The sequence below is a fragment of the Physella acuta genome, unplaced genomic scaffold, assembly GCF_028476545.2.
Source record: "Physella acuta isolate Inbredline_101_S28 unplaced genomic scaffold, ASM2847654v3 ptg000017l, whole genome shotgun sequence".
Classification (NCBI taxonomy): domain Eukaryota; kingdom Metazoa; phylum Mollusca; class Gastropoda; family Physidae; genus Physella; species Physella acuta.
Window position 1 is genome coordinate 3,615,496 of NW_026731537.1, and position 14,571 is coordinate 3,630,066.

The 14,571-nt window shown below is 37.3% G+C and overlaps 1 protein-coding gene across 1 annotated transcript; it reads left to right on the forward strand.

Moving 5' to 3' along the window:
• Positions 1-2,667: 2,667 nt before the first annotated feature.
• Positions 2,668-6,387, forward strand: LOC131938939 (zinc metalloproteinase nas-13-like). Its single transcript, XM_059297185.1, has 2 exons — positions 2,668-3,012; positions 3,965-6,387. Exons 1-2 carry the CDS (start codon positions 2,959-2,961, stop codon positions 5,297-5,299), a joined length of 1,389 nt encoding a protein of 462 aa, XP_059153168.1. The 5' UTR covers positions 2,668-2,958; the 3' UTR covers positions 5,300-6,387.
• The last annotated feature ends 8,184 nt before the right edge of the window (positions 6,388-14,571 follow it).

A 14,571-nucleotide genomic window follows, 5' to 3' on the forward strand; every position in this document is an offset into this window, starting at 1 on the left:
TGTTATCGTTAAGGGGAGTTTGAAATAATTGTTGTATTTCAAGGGAGGTGGGGGTCGTCCATAAATGACGACACACTTTTAGGGGGAGGGTGGTCCGTAATTTTGTGAAAGTGTGTGATGAGGGGGGGGGGGGTTCAGATGGTACAATGTTAGAAAACGAGTTTTAGCCGTTATTTTGCGTTTTAGAAAACTGTTTCAATAAATTGTAATAGGAATTGATTAAAATACTCTATTTTGAATGAGTTCAGAGACAAAACTTTGGAAAAATATCGATGTTTTAAGAAAAATTCAACTGCAATTTTGAGAGGGGGTGGGGGTTGTAGGCTGAGGTGTGACGTCATGTTAGAGGGGGGGGGGGGGCTGGTTTTTTGTGACGATATGTGACGGAGGGAATGGGGGAGGTAAAAATCGTCAAAAAAAAGCGTGACGTCTTTTATGGGTTACAATAATTGTTGTCATTCAGGTCGGTGAACCTTATTAACACGTTTTTCTTAACTCAGCTTCGCGTTTGTTTGTTTGTTTGTTGTTAAAATTGACATCGAAAATTAGCCCACTTCTGATTGCTCTAGAGACCTGAAATTTGGCATGCATGCTACTTTCGCCTAACAATTTCAGATGCAATCATAAAAACTAGCAATTAGTGACCGTAATTAGCTTAATTTAATTACGCCCCAAGGACCATAAAATTGAGGACATGATTTCTAAAGATACCGACAAGACTTGAGGCCTATTGACACAGTTACTTCGGCCCCAATCGATGTGAGCGCGCTGGCCGTGATCGTATAGTGGTTAGTACTTCGCGTTGTGGCCGCGACAACCCAGGTTCGAATCCTGGTCGCTCAAGATTTTTTTAGTCCGTGTATTTATAAACACTTTTTTTAAAAACCACGTTTTTCATGTGTAGCAACGGACTAAAAAGGAGAAAATAAAATACTTAAAAAAAACTTTTTAAAAAACCACGTTTTTAATGTGTAGCAACGGACTAAAAAGGAGAACGGACACGGTAACACATTGTTAACGGTGACACGGTTGGTACGCTGGGCATGCTAAAATACACATAAACACGTTTTTCCTTAACTCAGCTTCGCGTTTATTTGTTTGTTTATGGGAGATTTGATCACGTGATTCGTGAGTAGATCTCCACGCTAGCAACGTAAATTACACCCTTTCTCTGTTTAAAGCGTATCGGTCGCTCAAGATTTTTTTAGTCCGTGTATTTAAAAACACTTAGTCAAGTCATACTTAATCAAGTGATTAGATAAAGTAGAAAATAAACTATATAAAAAACTTTTTAAAAACCACGTTTTTCATGTGTAGCAACGGACTAAAAAGGAGAAAATAAAATACTTAAAAAAAACGTTTTAAAAAAACACGTTTTTCTTGTGGACTAAAAAGTAGAAAATAACTATTTACATACATTTGATGACAAAAAACGTGGGTCGGGCAGATGGGTCGGGAAATTTGATGGTGAACGTACCCACGATTTTTGTCATCAAATGTATGTAAATAGTTATTTTCTACTTTTTAGTCCACAAGAAAAACGTGGTTTTTTAAAACGTTTTTTTTAAGTATTTTATTTTTAGTTATCCTGTTTTAGACAAGTGACTGGCTGCAGGATTAAAACTATCCACGTACATGACACTCTTCCTGGAGGATACACATCAATACACAAACAACGGACCGTGCGCAGGCAACTACTCAGTGCTCGCCCTCGTATCCTCTTCCTAATCTTACCCCACTGAAGTGATCCAATGTATGCCACCATTTCCGTTAGTTGGGCCGGACACGCGAATCTGGGGCACACGACAATCCCGGGTGATGAATAAGACGTGACCTTGTAGCTTCTTTGTTGTTACTCACCAACACGCGCGAGTCATGACGTCATATTGACGTGTGAGTGTTCTAAATAATGACATGCAAGTGTCCATCTTGAGACGTGAAAGGATTTCTTATTTTGTCAATCGTCTTTAAATATATTTTATTAATCATCGAAAACTTATTAAAATAATTAAAAGAAACTTTCCCTAAACCAGAAATGGATTAAAAAAATAATAATTCCAAAAAATAATTCCAAAAATAGGCAAATCTTTTCGGAATTTTTTTAACCGAGATAAACTAATTTTTTTTGTTTTGTGTGCGTGTGTGTGTGTGTGTGGATGGGAAAAAAAGGGGTGGGGTGGTGGACTAACAGCGAGACCTGGCCAGGGTACCATCCTACACAACTGCAGATTTTGTTGTTTGTTGTATGGTTAAGGCAACAGTATAAACTGTAGATATACTTCAACACAAATGTGGGAAGGGGTGTTAGTCATAATGTTTTGTATGCAATATCTACTCAATACTTAAGCACTTTGACCCGAACACGTTATCCCCCCCCCCCATGTTTACAATGGTCTCAACCCATCTCTAGATGATACAGTATTCAATCCTTCTCTAAGTAATACAGTACTCAATCCTTCTCTAAATGATACAAATCCTTCTCTAAGTGATACAAATCCTTATCTGAGTGATGCAGCACTTCAAGCCATCTTCAGTGGGTCAACACAACTCAAGTTTTTATTTTTAGCAGCATTTGCGTTAGTGGTTGGACTTTGCGGATTACTCATAGCGGATGTTCACGAAAGACAGGCTATTTAAACCTCAGAGTCCACGTCTGTTGGTCACTCAAGTTTGTCAGAACAGTCAGTGTACATGTAAGGGGACATCTTGTAGTGGTCAGTCAGGTTTGTCAGAACATCTTGTAGTTGTCAGTCAAGTTTATTAGGACATTATACATGTCTATGTTCACGTTAGTCGGCGAAGTTTGTTAGGGCATTATTCACATCTCTGAGGCTATATTCAAGTTGGACAGTCAAGGGTGTCGGTTCGTTTAAAGAAAGTACAAAACAAACAAAACAAACAACAACCGCACAGAATATTTTATTTTCCGTGTTCTCTAGATATTGTACATTGAGGGAAATGGCTCAACAATGCAGATCGTGTGTAGGTGTTATGTTATTTTATGTGCTGTTGGTAAGTACATTTTCTTAATTTACTTTTTAGGATTGTCAGGATTTTATGTCTCTAGACGGGTACTTAGAAAATGTAAAGTTAAAACAGTTAAAAGAATGAAATCACGCTTTCGTTGCTAACAAGCTCTAAGAGAGAGTATTTAACACAGGCTTACAACAAATGCCCAATAGGGAATTTGTCGCATTTGGGCAAACGTCCATTCGTCCATTGGGGCGTTCGTCCCACTCACGCTAAAGTCCATTCGAGAAAACGTCTTTTGGGCAAACAGCATTTCTGGCAAAGTCCGGCACCCTTTCCACATATACAACTCATCTGTTCATGAGGTGTTTAGTGTAATGTGCAGTCTTAGCTCGACTACCCAAGATGTAGGCCTATAAAGTAACTGATACACACCAGCCATTTTCAGTGCAGATAGCGGCCATTGACATTTCGTTTACTTCCGGTAGAGCTTGAAGGCTAAATGAAGGGACGACTTGATCGCACGAATACGAACATCTTGAGCTATAGGACGTGGGGGACTGTACCCAGGTCAGATGGGCACATGATTTGAGTCGGTAGGGGCGTCTGGGTGTAGTACTGACCATACCAAGGGGAGTCTGGGTGTAGTCCTGACCATACCAAGGGGAGTCTGGGTGTAGTCCTGACCATACCATCCATTCATGTACCGAGGTTGAAAAAAAACCACCAGACGTACTTATATAATATCTATCTCCTTTTTTCGGTTGAGTTGTGCCCCATGAATTGTTATACAAAAGAAATAAAAGAGTGATACAATTTCTGACTCGAGAGAACAATAAACGTAGAAATCTTAAAAAACGAAGTGCTAAGAAGAGTAGGTTGAGGTTAAGTGCCAAAAATTGATTGTTGTTGTAGATCTATAATGTAGGTACAATTAACGTATGCTTCTTTAACTTAGTTGATAATTCAATTCGTAACCTTGAACTTTTCCCAGGTTAGCGTCAGAGGCAAGTCTCTTGAGAAACAAATCATGGACGGAGCCCCCAAGGCGGAGATGTTTGACCTTTTTCACCTGACACCGGACGGAGAGGTCATGGTCATGACGGAATTTGACCTTTTGTTGACCTGGAAGGAATACAAGTCGCTTTACGCCAAAGAAAATCGCCCTAAGAGAAAAGCGAGACGAGATTTAGCCACACGATGGACCAACTGTAATGTCTACTACGAGATCGATTCATCGATCATTGACGACAACGATAAGAAGCTAATCAGGCAGGCTATCGGCGAGTGGGAGAAGTACACCTGCTTGGTGTTTTCTGAAAGTAGGAGCAATCAGAACCGTATCCAGTTCAAGGACGGGGGCGGGTGCTACTCACAGCTGGGCATGCAGAGCAAGCCCCAGCCTATCGCCCTGGCCCCGGGCTGTCGCACCCCCGGGATCATCGCCCACGAGATTGGGCACGCCATTGGTTGGTACCACGAACACATGCGTCCGGATAGAGATACGTACATCAAGATAAACTTAGACTCCGTCCCGATGAGATTCCAGGACAATTTTAAGAAATACGACGAAAGTATCATCAACACCTACGACATTGATTACGACTATACCAGCATAATGCATTATGGAACTGGGACTCTTCCCGGATCCATCACAACACTAGACCCGGAATTTCAAGACAAAATCGGACAAAGGGAAGGGTTTTCGTTCAAAGACATCAAGCTTGCTAACGTTATGTACAGCTGTGCTGAGCTAATGTGTCCCAAACCATTGTCCCCGTGTCCATATGGAGGCTTTGTCATGTCCAAATCCCTAAATGGCAGTAAAAAATGTGAATGTTGGTGCGACTCAGGCAATGTCAGCAACCCGCTCATCTTGTGCTCGAAGTTAAGCAAAGGACCAACTCCCCCTATACCCCTCCCTCCCCCTGAACCATCCGTAGAGAAGCTTTGCTACGACGTACGAGAAGACTGCGCAGAAATGAAAGAAAAAGGCAAGTGTATGACGGACATGGAGCTGATGATGGACGTGTGTGGAAAAACCTGCAACTTCTGCGGGAAAGGCGAGAAAATGTGCATGGACCACGAGAAAAGCTGCAAGTTGATGGCGGCGGCAGGGTCCTGTCAAATCCCGGCTCTGAAACCAGTTTTAGAAAAACTTTGCCCCTCGTCCTGTGGCGTATGTGCCCCCCTCCCCCCTTGTGACGTTCAGCAGGAAATGATGGGGAAGCCTGTGGGCGACTCCCATAACTCAGCTAGTTCCAGTTTTAATGTGATGTTGTCTCCCCTTATTATAAGTTTTTCCATTAGGTTGTTGCAATACATCTAACCAGTAGCATTATTAATAATATAGATGTTATATGTTAATTTGTACATAATGTGAATACTAAATCATTCATGTGAAACTGCACAATGCTCAATTCAATGTAATGTAATGTTGTTATTTTAATTTTTATAAAGTTTACTGTTTTGTTCTAAAGCAAATTTTTGTGTGAAATAAATGTACAGTTTTGAGTTCGTGTGTAGATAGAATTATATGTCAACCTACCACACATGTCTACTGACGAGGGAACATTTAAAGAACACCCACTTGTGTGAGCACTTAACATGTATTGTTGTGATGGTCATCTCAAGTCATATCAAGTAGGGTGTGGGTGTTCCTAACCGAAATAACAGGGTGGACGGTTGGTTGTTTGTGTAAGTGGTAGCGAGTGTGGACGGTTGGTTGGAAGAGATAAAGAGGGTGGACGGTTGGTTGGAAGAGATAAAGAGGGTGGACGGTTGGTGGTTGTGTAAGTGGTAGCGAGTGTGGACGGTTGGTGGTTGTGTAAGTGGTAACGAGTGTGGACGGTTGGTGGTTGTGTAAGTGGTAGCGAGTGTGGACGGTTGGTGGTTGTGTAAGTGGTAGCGAGTGTGGACGGTTGATTGTTTGTGTAAGTGGTAGCGAGTGTGGACGGTTGGTGGTTGTGTAAGTGGTAGCGAGTGTGGACAGTTGATTGCAAGAGATAAAGAGGGTGGACGGTTGGTTGCAAAAGATAAAGAGGGTGGACGGTTGGTTGCAAAAGATAAAGAGGGTGGACGGTTGTTTAGAGAATGAGCAAGATAAGTGCTTTAAACAAGTTATTATTTTAGTTGTTATTGTTATTTTTATCGTTACACGAGAAGAGCGATGACAAAAGTAATTAGAGAATGTGTAATGTATGTTTCTCTAGGCTGGTAATGAATGATTTTGTGTAAGCGACTGTGCGGCATACATTGCTTACATTTTAAATACATGTACTTATACATATATAACTGATGTAATGATCTAAGATAATTATTTGTTCAATATCATTCATTTTAAAATTTTAAATAGCTGTTGTTGCAAATTTGTTAAAAGTTTTTGTTGTTGAAATATATGCTAAAACGTTTCCTGAATCACCTTGTTTTTCTGAATGGATGAATGTTGTGCATACATATGGCGTAAATGTGTTATATGAAGATGACGTGTGTGTGCGTGTGTGTGTGTGTGTTTGTATAACAAACTATAATTTAAAAGCGATATGTAATATTTTAAATACACAATAAAAATAAGCTGTTTACATTTCGTTGGTTTGTGCCTATCGAGATTAAAGGAGGGAGGGGGTGGGGGGAATGAGGCATTGCATCCAGATTTCCCCTCAGAACTTATCAGTTCGGTGCCAAGTTAACTAGTGTTAGACACTTAATTAATTAGACACTTGATTTATTGAAAGTGGTTTAAAATCGGGAAGTTAATTTGATTTTATATTTACAATGGCTCATTGCTATGGGCGTTTGGAATTCATTCAATAATAAACAAAAGGCGGCTAGTGACTACAATATAGGTGGAGCTACAATATAGGTGGAGCTACAATATTGGTGGAGCTACAATATAGGTGGAGCTACAATATAGGTGGAGCTACAATATAGGTGGAGCTACAATATAGGTGGAGCTACAATATAGGTGGAGCTACAATATAGGTGGAGCTACAATATAGGTGGAGCTACAATATTGGTGGAGCTACAATATAGGTGGAGCTACAATATAGGTGGAGCTACAATATAGGTGGAGCTAGAATATAGGTGGAGCGACAATATAGGTGGAGCTACAATATAGGTGGAGCTACAATATAGGTGGAGCTACAATATAGGTGGAGCTACAATATAGGTGGAGCTACAATATAGGTGGAGCTACAATATAGGTGGAGCTACAATATAGGTGGAGCTATAATATAGGTGGAGCTACAATATAGGTGGAGCTACAATATTGATTAATTCACATTTATGAGCTGTGTTTTCATTAGAATACATATTGCTTTTATGATAATTGTCATGTATGCTACAGCTATATTTTATCTCTATCATCTTTTATCACCCCTCTCCATATGACTATAAAGTGTACTTATTACCTATCTTCAAGATAGGGAAATTAAGAAATTGAGTCTCTCTTTTTTATCTTCTACAGCAAGGTCTGGTTGAGTTTTATTCACGCTCTGAAAGTCAGAGAGATTGGCCATATTTTAAAACATTAATTAAATGGTCTGTGGCAGGACTTGGTGCAATCACACTGGGAGCATTTCTTGCACACAAAATCATAAATTGTAATAATTTGTTATGGTGACTGTTACAATTAAGACATACATAAAATTATATCACATTTCTACTCTTAATCCGTTGAATTAAGCCAAACATTTGTAGCGTTAAACATTTTATGGTGTTTTTTTTTTTCTTCTCTTCCGCCCTCCCCGTACCTATCACTGCCCTTATGTCGGATGTTGCGGGGATGTAAATCTGTTTTTTTTTCCCTGTGTTCCAGGCATTAAATATTAAACACGTATACATCTATACTCAATACAAGTTATACTTCATGCAAAATTAACAAACACAATTAATCACAAAAGGCGATTTAAAATGTATATTAAAAGTTTATTTATTAAAAAACAACCACATCAGCATACATCATAAATATGTGTTATTTATATATCTACATTAGTATAAGGTGTCATTAAAGTCATGGTTAAATTTATAAATGTCAAAGCATTATATGTTTAGGGGAGATGTTGTCACATTGTCTGGCTGTACTTGTCTTTTAATTTAAAAGTTAGAAAGCGAGTTTTTGTGTTGCGTGTATGTATAAACCCCGTTGTTGTATGCCCTGAAACCTGTATTTGTTCCACCACCCGGTTATTTTGTCGTGATGACCTGTATAAATGTCTCTTTGTTTAGTGTGTTGTGGGTTTTGGATTAATAAAATCGGAATGTTTGTGAGAGGTCATCCTATGGGAAATTCATTGAGGTGATAGAGAAAGAATGTGGTGGCTGGAATGATCTCAACAGCGTATTTTGTATTCGGTCTATTGTGTTGTGCGTAGCTTAGAATGTCTGCTGTGTTTAAGTGTTCTAAAAAATCTTTAAAATCTTGTCTATTGTTAATTAATTTAGGAAGCTCTAAGACGCATTCATTGTTATTACTCGAGTGAAAAAAACTATATTCCCCTGTTTCTTTATGTTTTAAAATGGTATGGTGACTATAGTTGATTTTGAACCGCTTAGTTTGTGTGTTAAATATGGAATCTACAAGTTTTGTATCCCAGTCTATTGGAGTAGTGTCTAGTGGGCTGTGAAAAAAATTGAATGTGGATATATGTTTGCCTGTAGTTGCGTGTGTCTGTATGGCGTGCCAATTGTCAATGTATATGTTTTGTAATTCTTTGTTTAAGTTGTAAATGGTGTCAATTTCGTCTAACGGTAAGTCTAAGTCGTTCACTTCCTCTAAATGTAGGTCTACCACATCTCCCCTTAGATCATCTACAAGTACAGCGTCGGTGTCTAAATTAACGTTACTGTCGTTGTGAGGTGTCTTTAGGCGTTTGTTTGTTGTGTCGTCGGTTTGTCTGTCGGATGCTAATGCAGGTTGTTCGGGTTGTCTGTCAGATGCTAATACAGGTTGTTCATTTTGTCTGTCGGATGCTGATGGGGTGTCGGTTGGTGTACTTTGGTTGCTGTGAGCTAAATTATAGTGTCCCCTTAAACTATCTATTCTAGTGTATATTTTCAGACATTCTGTGCATTGATGTCTTCCTCGGTTGTGAGCAGTGTCTTTATGTCGTGTCAAATTTTTTCTACGGTTGAATACACGGTCACAAGTATCGCACGTGTATAGGGTCATGGCTGAGTGACTGGCTGGATGGGTGGTTTGCATCTCAGTCTAAAAATAAAATAAAAAATTTAAAAAAATTAAAAATTAAAAAAAAAAAAATAAAAAAAAAAATAAATAATAATAATAATCGTAAATAAAATTAAAGTAAATATATTTGAAAACTTATTTTTTAAAAAAGATTTAATTAAAGGGTATAATCGTATTTTTATATTAACGGGGTTAATTCCATTAAAATATATAAATAAAATAAAATAAATAAAATAAAATAAAATAAAATAAACAGTATTGAACTTACTTTTTAATGTTAATGTCTAAGCCAGCTTGAGAGCGGTCCTTAGCAGGGTCGCTGTATGTGGTTGGTTCGGCTGGATATGGGTGGGTCGGGTTTTTTTGGGAATTTCAATGGCTTGTTCAGTGGTTAGGGTTGACTGTATAATAAAAATTAAAACGAATACATGTGACTACTTATTTAAAAATAAATGAGATTTAGTTAAAGGGAAACTTTTTTTACTCAAAGTTTTAAACAATGATTTTTGTTAAAAAATTATTTTTGGTCGGCACATCTAAATCACAAGATTTCTTTTCATGCAGCAATTAAGCAGAATTGTACTAGTCTAGTAGCGTCTACGTTTACAACACAGATTAACAGCTGTATCAAGTTAGTCATTCTAAAAATAACCATTACGATGCATTGCAATTTTTAAAAACCTCAACGAGTAGTACCACTTGGCAAGAGGGTGTTAAGTTTAAGGCAACTGTATAATGTATTTGCTTAATATAATTGATCTAGAAAATATTATACATAAATCTTCACACATAATTACTTTATATATACAGTTTTAATCGTGTAATTAATTTTAAAAAAGTATAATACAGACACAAATAGAACTGATGTGGCTCCTCTATTTAAATTTATTTATGGGCAAACTGCGTAGCGGTGGGGAAATTTCGACAAGGTCAACAACGTCATCACGACGGAGTAGTAGTATTATGACAGTTTGGGCGATAGTGATTACGATTACAAATTATATGAAACAGTTACAACCCCCCTCCCCCCATGGACCCCTCTGTAAAAAAATATTGTAATAATACCACAGCTACTTATTTAAATCTATTTCTGAATCAGTATATATGTGTAATTAAATATGTATGTTTAGAACAGTCACCTAAAAACTGACGTTATGTTCAGTCTGAGTTGGTTATTCTACCCACCCCACCCCCACCCCATCCCCACCCCCCACACACACACTTCACCACCACAATTGAGTAGAGCGACTTTAATGTCACACCTAGGTATACACTGGGTTGGAAAATTGACCTAAAGTGACCGGACAGTGGTGAATGGAGTTAACCCCCCCCCCCCCCCCATCCAACCCACCCCGAACTGATCTGTTAAGTACATTTGGGAAAACGCATAACGATGTACCAAATTACCATGCCGCAAGAATCATAGCTTTTGAAACAGGTAAAACTATGTGAATATTGTTTTTGCAATTACCAGTAAAAAGGTATGTGATCAATACAGTGATTTAACCCATACCTGATCACAATGTTAAAAAATGATCTTTAAAGAACACAAAAAGCGTAGTTAATTAAAAGATGTATGATCTGAACTATAAGACTGATATTGTAGATAAAAATTGTATAAAATTTGAAAGCGTGTTTTTATACCAACTCTCAATTAAAAAACGTTCATTATGCTGTAATACTTTAGCATTTATGACGACGATATATTTAATTCTGATTGTAGTCAAAACATTTTTGTAAACACGAATACTGTTAAACAATTTCATTATGTTCTAAAGTAATTATCGATATGTTTTGACATTTATAATTAAATATGTAGTTATATATTGATATTTAAATTAAGAGAGTGATTATTTCCCTTATTTCGCATGTCTGAATTAATGTCCCAGATATTATGAATTTTTTTTTACAAGAATTACAAAACAGATTGTGTTGCGTGTATTGTTTTGGGTTGTAGTGTGTGTGTATATACATATATTTTTTGTTGTTTAGATTGATACATTTTTTTTTGTTTTTTCGGCCTACATTGTGTGTTTTTTCTTATTTCTTCAAGTGCTACTTACAATTTATTCTACATCATAGCGAAGTAATGACATGCAGCTAGTAATTATATATATATATATATATATATATATATATATATATATATATATATATATATATATATATATATATATATATATAATACACGTATATAGAACGTGTTAAAAATTCGGCGCCTTTTTTTGCTCATTTCGCTCCCCCTACAACGAAAACCTGGATACGCCACTGATACGAAGAGATAGTGTGGTCAGCACTATTTACTTTCCCTAACGCGAGTTAGGAACCCCTCAGAGTTGGGTGGACTCAGGGCAGTAGCGTAAGCAGGGGGGGGGAGCAGGGGGAGCGGCCGCTCCCCCTCTGGCCATTTTAAGCAAAGTGGCGCCTTTTTTGAAACTTTTTAAACTCAAAGTTTTAAACAATGATTTTTGTTAAAAAAATATTTTTGGTCGGCACATCTAAGTAAATCACAAGATTTCTTTTCATGCAGCAATCAAGCAGTATTGTAATAGTGTAGTAATGTCTACGTTTACAACACGTATTAACAGCTGCATCAGTTTGCCATTCTAAAAATAACCATTACGATGCATTGCAATGTTTAAAAAACCTCTACGGGTAGTACGACTTGGCAAGAGGGGTGTTAAGTTTAAGGCAACATAAAACTTCACACATAATTACTTTATATATACAGTTTGAATCGTGTGATTAATTTTTAAAAAATTACAATAAATAAACAAATACAACTGATGTGGCACCTCTATTTAAATTTACTTATGAGCAAACTGCGTAGTGGCGGGGATTACGATTACAAATTATATGAAACAGTTACAACCCCCCTCCACCATGGACCCCTCTGTAAAAAAAAATATTGTCATAATACCACTGCTACTTAATTATGTAATTATTTTTTTCCCAACACCAAAACAAAGTAATTAAAAAGTAAATTCTTTTCCACTAATTCAATGGTTTTATAAAGGGAAGTAATTGTGTTTTCCTAATTTATCAAAGGGAAGTAAGCGCTATAGGACTAAATAAAGACATAATTAGAAATTGTGTAAAAGATGATATTTTTTAAAACTTGTGTTTAATGAACATGCCGAAAATTATTACTTTCAGTTTGATAAATGAAAATTATTTCCCAAAACTTTCAATATTAATTTTTTAACTCATAAATTTAGAGCACAAGGACTTTAATTATCTAATACTTAAATCCATAGAAGTATGTCAACGACAAACAAACTTATTACATGTTAGTTACATACAGAATTGAGCTTTATATATTAGATGTGAAGAGATATACATATTTATATTAAGAGAGTGATTATTTCCCCTATTTCACTTGTCTTAAATAATTTCCCAGGAATTATTATGTAAGAAATTTTTTTTTACAAGAATTACAAAACAGATTGTGTTACGTTCATTGTTTTTGGTTGTAGTGTGTGTATATTTTTGTTTTGTTTAGATTGATACAGTTTTTGTTTTGTCGGCCTACATTGTGTGTTTTTTCTTATTTCTTCAGCGTGCTACTTTCAATTTATTTTACATCATAGCGAAGTAATGACAGCTACAAACAGGGGCGTAGCGAGGGGGGGGGGGGGGGCTGGGGGTGCGGACCGCACCGGGTGACACCATTTAGGGGGGTGACACCAAGGCAAAAAATAGCAAAATATAGACAGAAAAACTTGAGGGGGGGGGGTGCAAATCGAAAGTTTGAGGGGTGCAATTCGAAAACTTGAGGGGGGGGGGGGTGCAAATCGAAAGTTTGAGGGGGGGGGGTGCAAATCGAAAACTTGACGGGGGGGGGGGTGCAAATCGAAAGTTTGAGGGGGCGGGGGGTGCAAATCGAAAATTTGAAAGTTTGTCCCCGGGAAGGGTCGCAGCGCCTCTAGGGGGTGACACCATTAAGTGCCGCACCGGGTGACACCCGACCTCGCTACGCCACTGGCTACAAATTATATATATATATATATATATATATATATATATATATATATATATATATATATATATATACATATATATATAAATTCGGCGCCTTTTTTTGCTCTTTTCGCTCCCCTTACAACGAAAACCTGGATACGCCTCTGACTCAGGGATGGTCTACTGACTTGAGTCCGGATTCGAACTCGTGACTTACGGGTTAGCAGTAAAGCGAATACATTTGACTACTTATTTAAAAGATAAATAAGATTTAATTCAAGGGTAAAAGCGTAGTAATCTAGTGGGTGGGTTGGGTGTACATTACAAATTAAAGCGAAAATATTTGACTACTTATTTGACTACTTATTTAAAAAAGTAAATAAGATTTAATTAAAAGGGTATAAGCGTATCTTCATTAGTAATCTATTGGGTGGGTCGGGTGTACAATAAAAATTAAAGCGAATACATTTTGACTACAAGAAAATAAATAAGATTTTATTAATGGGTATAAGCATATCTTTATTAGTGGACGATTGGGTGGGTTGGGTGTATAATATGATTTAATCAAAGGGAATAAGCGTATCTTTATATTCGCTGAGTTAACTCCTTTAAAATATATATTATATATATATATATATATATATATATATATATATATATATATATATATATATATATATATATATATATATATATATAATAAAAATAAAAATTTTAACCTTACCTTAGTGCTGGATGATTTGAATGTCTAAGATGGAGTGAGCTCGGTATCACAAAGTATGCGGTCCGTAGGAGGGTATATGGTTCAGTGGACGCGGTATCACAAAGTATGCGGTCCGTATGAGGGTCGCTGGTTCGATGGATGTCTAGATGTTTTGGAGTCCTGAGCAGAAGTGATTTAAGTAAAATTTTGTCTGAATTTATACTTTATGAACGCGTGGTCTAATTATGCAGGCGTGGGTCACGCAGATGTGGAGGTCATTGAACTCCACGGCCATCCTTGGTTCACAAAGAAAACATAACTCGTCACCTGCTTGATACATAAAATAAAAAATCTAATTTCTTTATTTCCCATGTTTCGCGCTTGCGCAGTGAAACGAGTCGTCAATTTGGTCCCAGGCACGTTGGGGTTTTCAAAGCCTATTCTCTGCTGCTCCCAACCCACAGCACAAAAGAGTATTGTGCTTTTGTCCTCACAGAATACAAAGGACGGCCGACGCGCGCCAATGTATCGGTTAAGTTAAACAGTCAGTGCATGGAATTTGTAAAGATTTCAACATGATAATTTTATCCAATATTCTATAAGCAGACACCGCGGGTGTGCACAAGGGAGGGTGGACACGTGCCATTGTGTACTGCATACCATGATTGACGTGCACGTGTTTTAACACTTACGATTGGTCCCGAGTTTAGCGCCGTAATTTTATCGGATATTCTATAAGCAGACAACTCGG

Bases quoted from the DNA above. Each gene is read 5' to 3' on its own strand.
- LOC131938939 (XM_059297185.1), top strand. From the start codon at position 2,959: ATGGCTCAACAATGCAGATCGTGTGTAGGTGTTATGTTATTTTATGTG. The intron at 3,013-3,964 runs GTAAGTACATTT...AACTTTTCCCAG, and splicing joins TGTTATTTTATGTGCTGTTG to GTTAGCGTCAGAGGCAAGTC.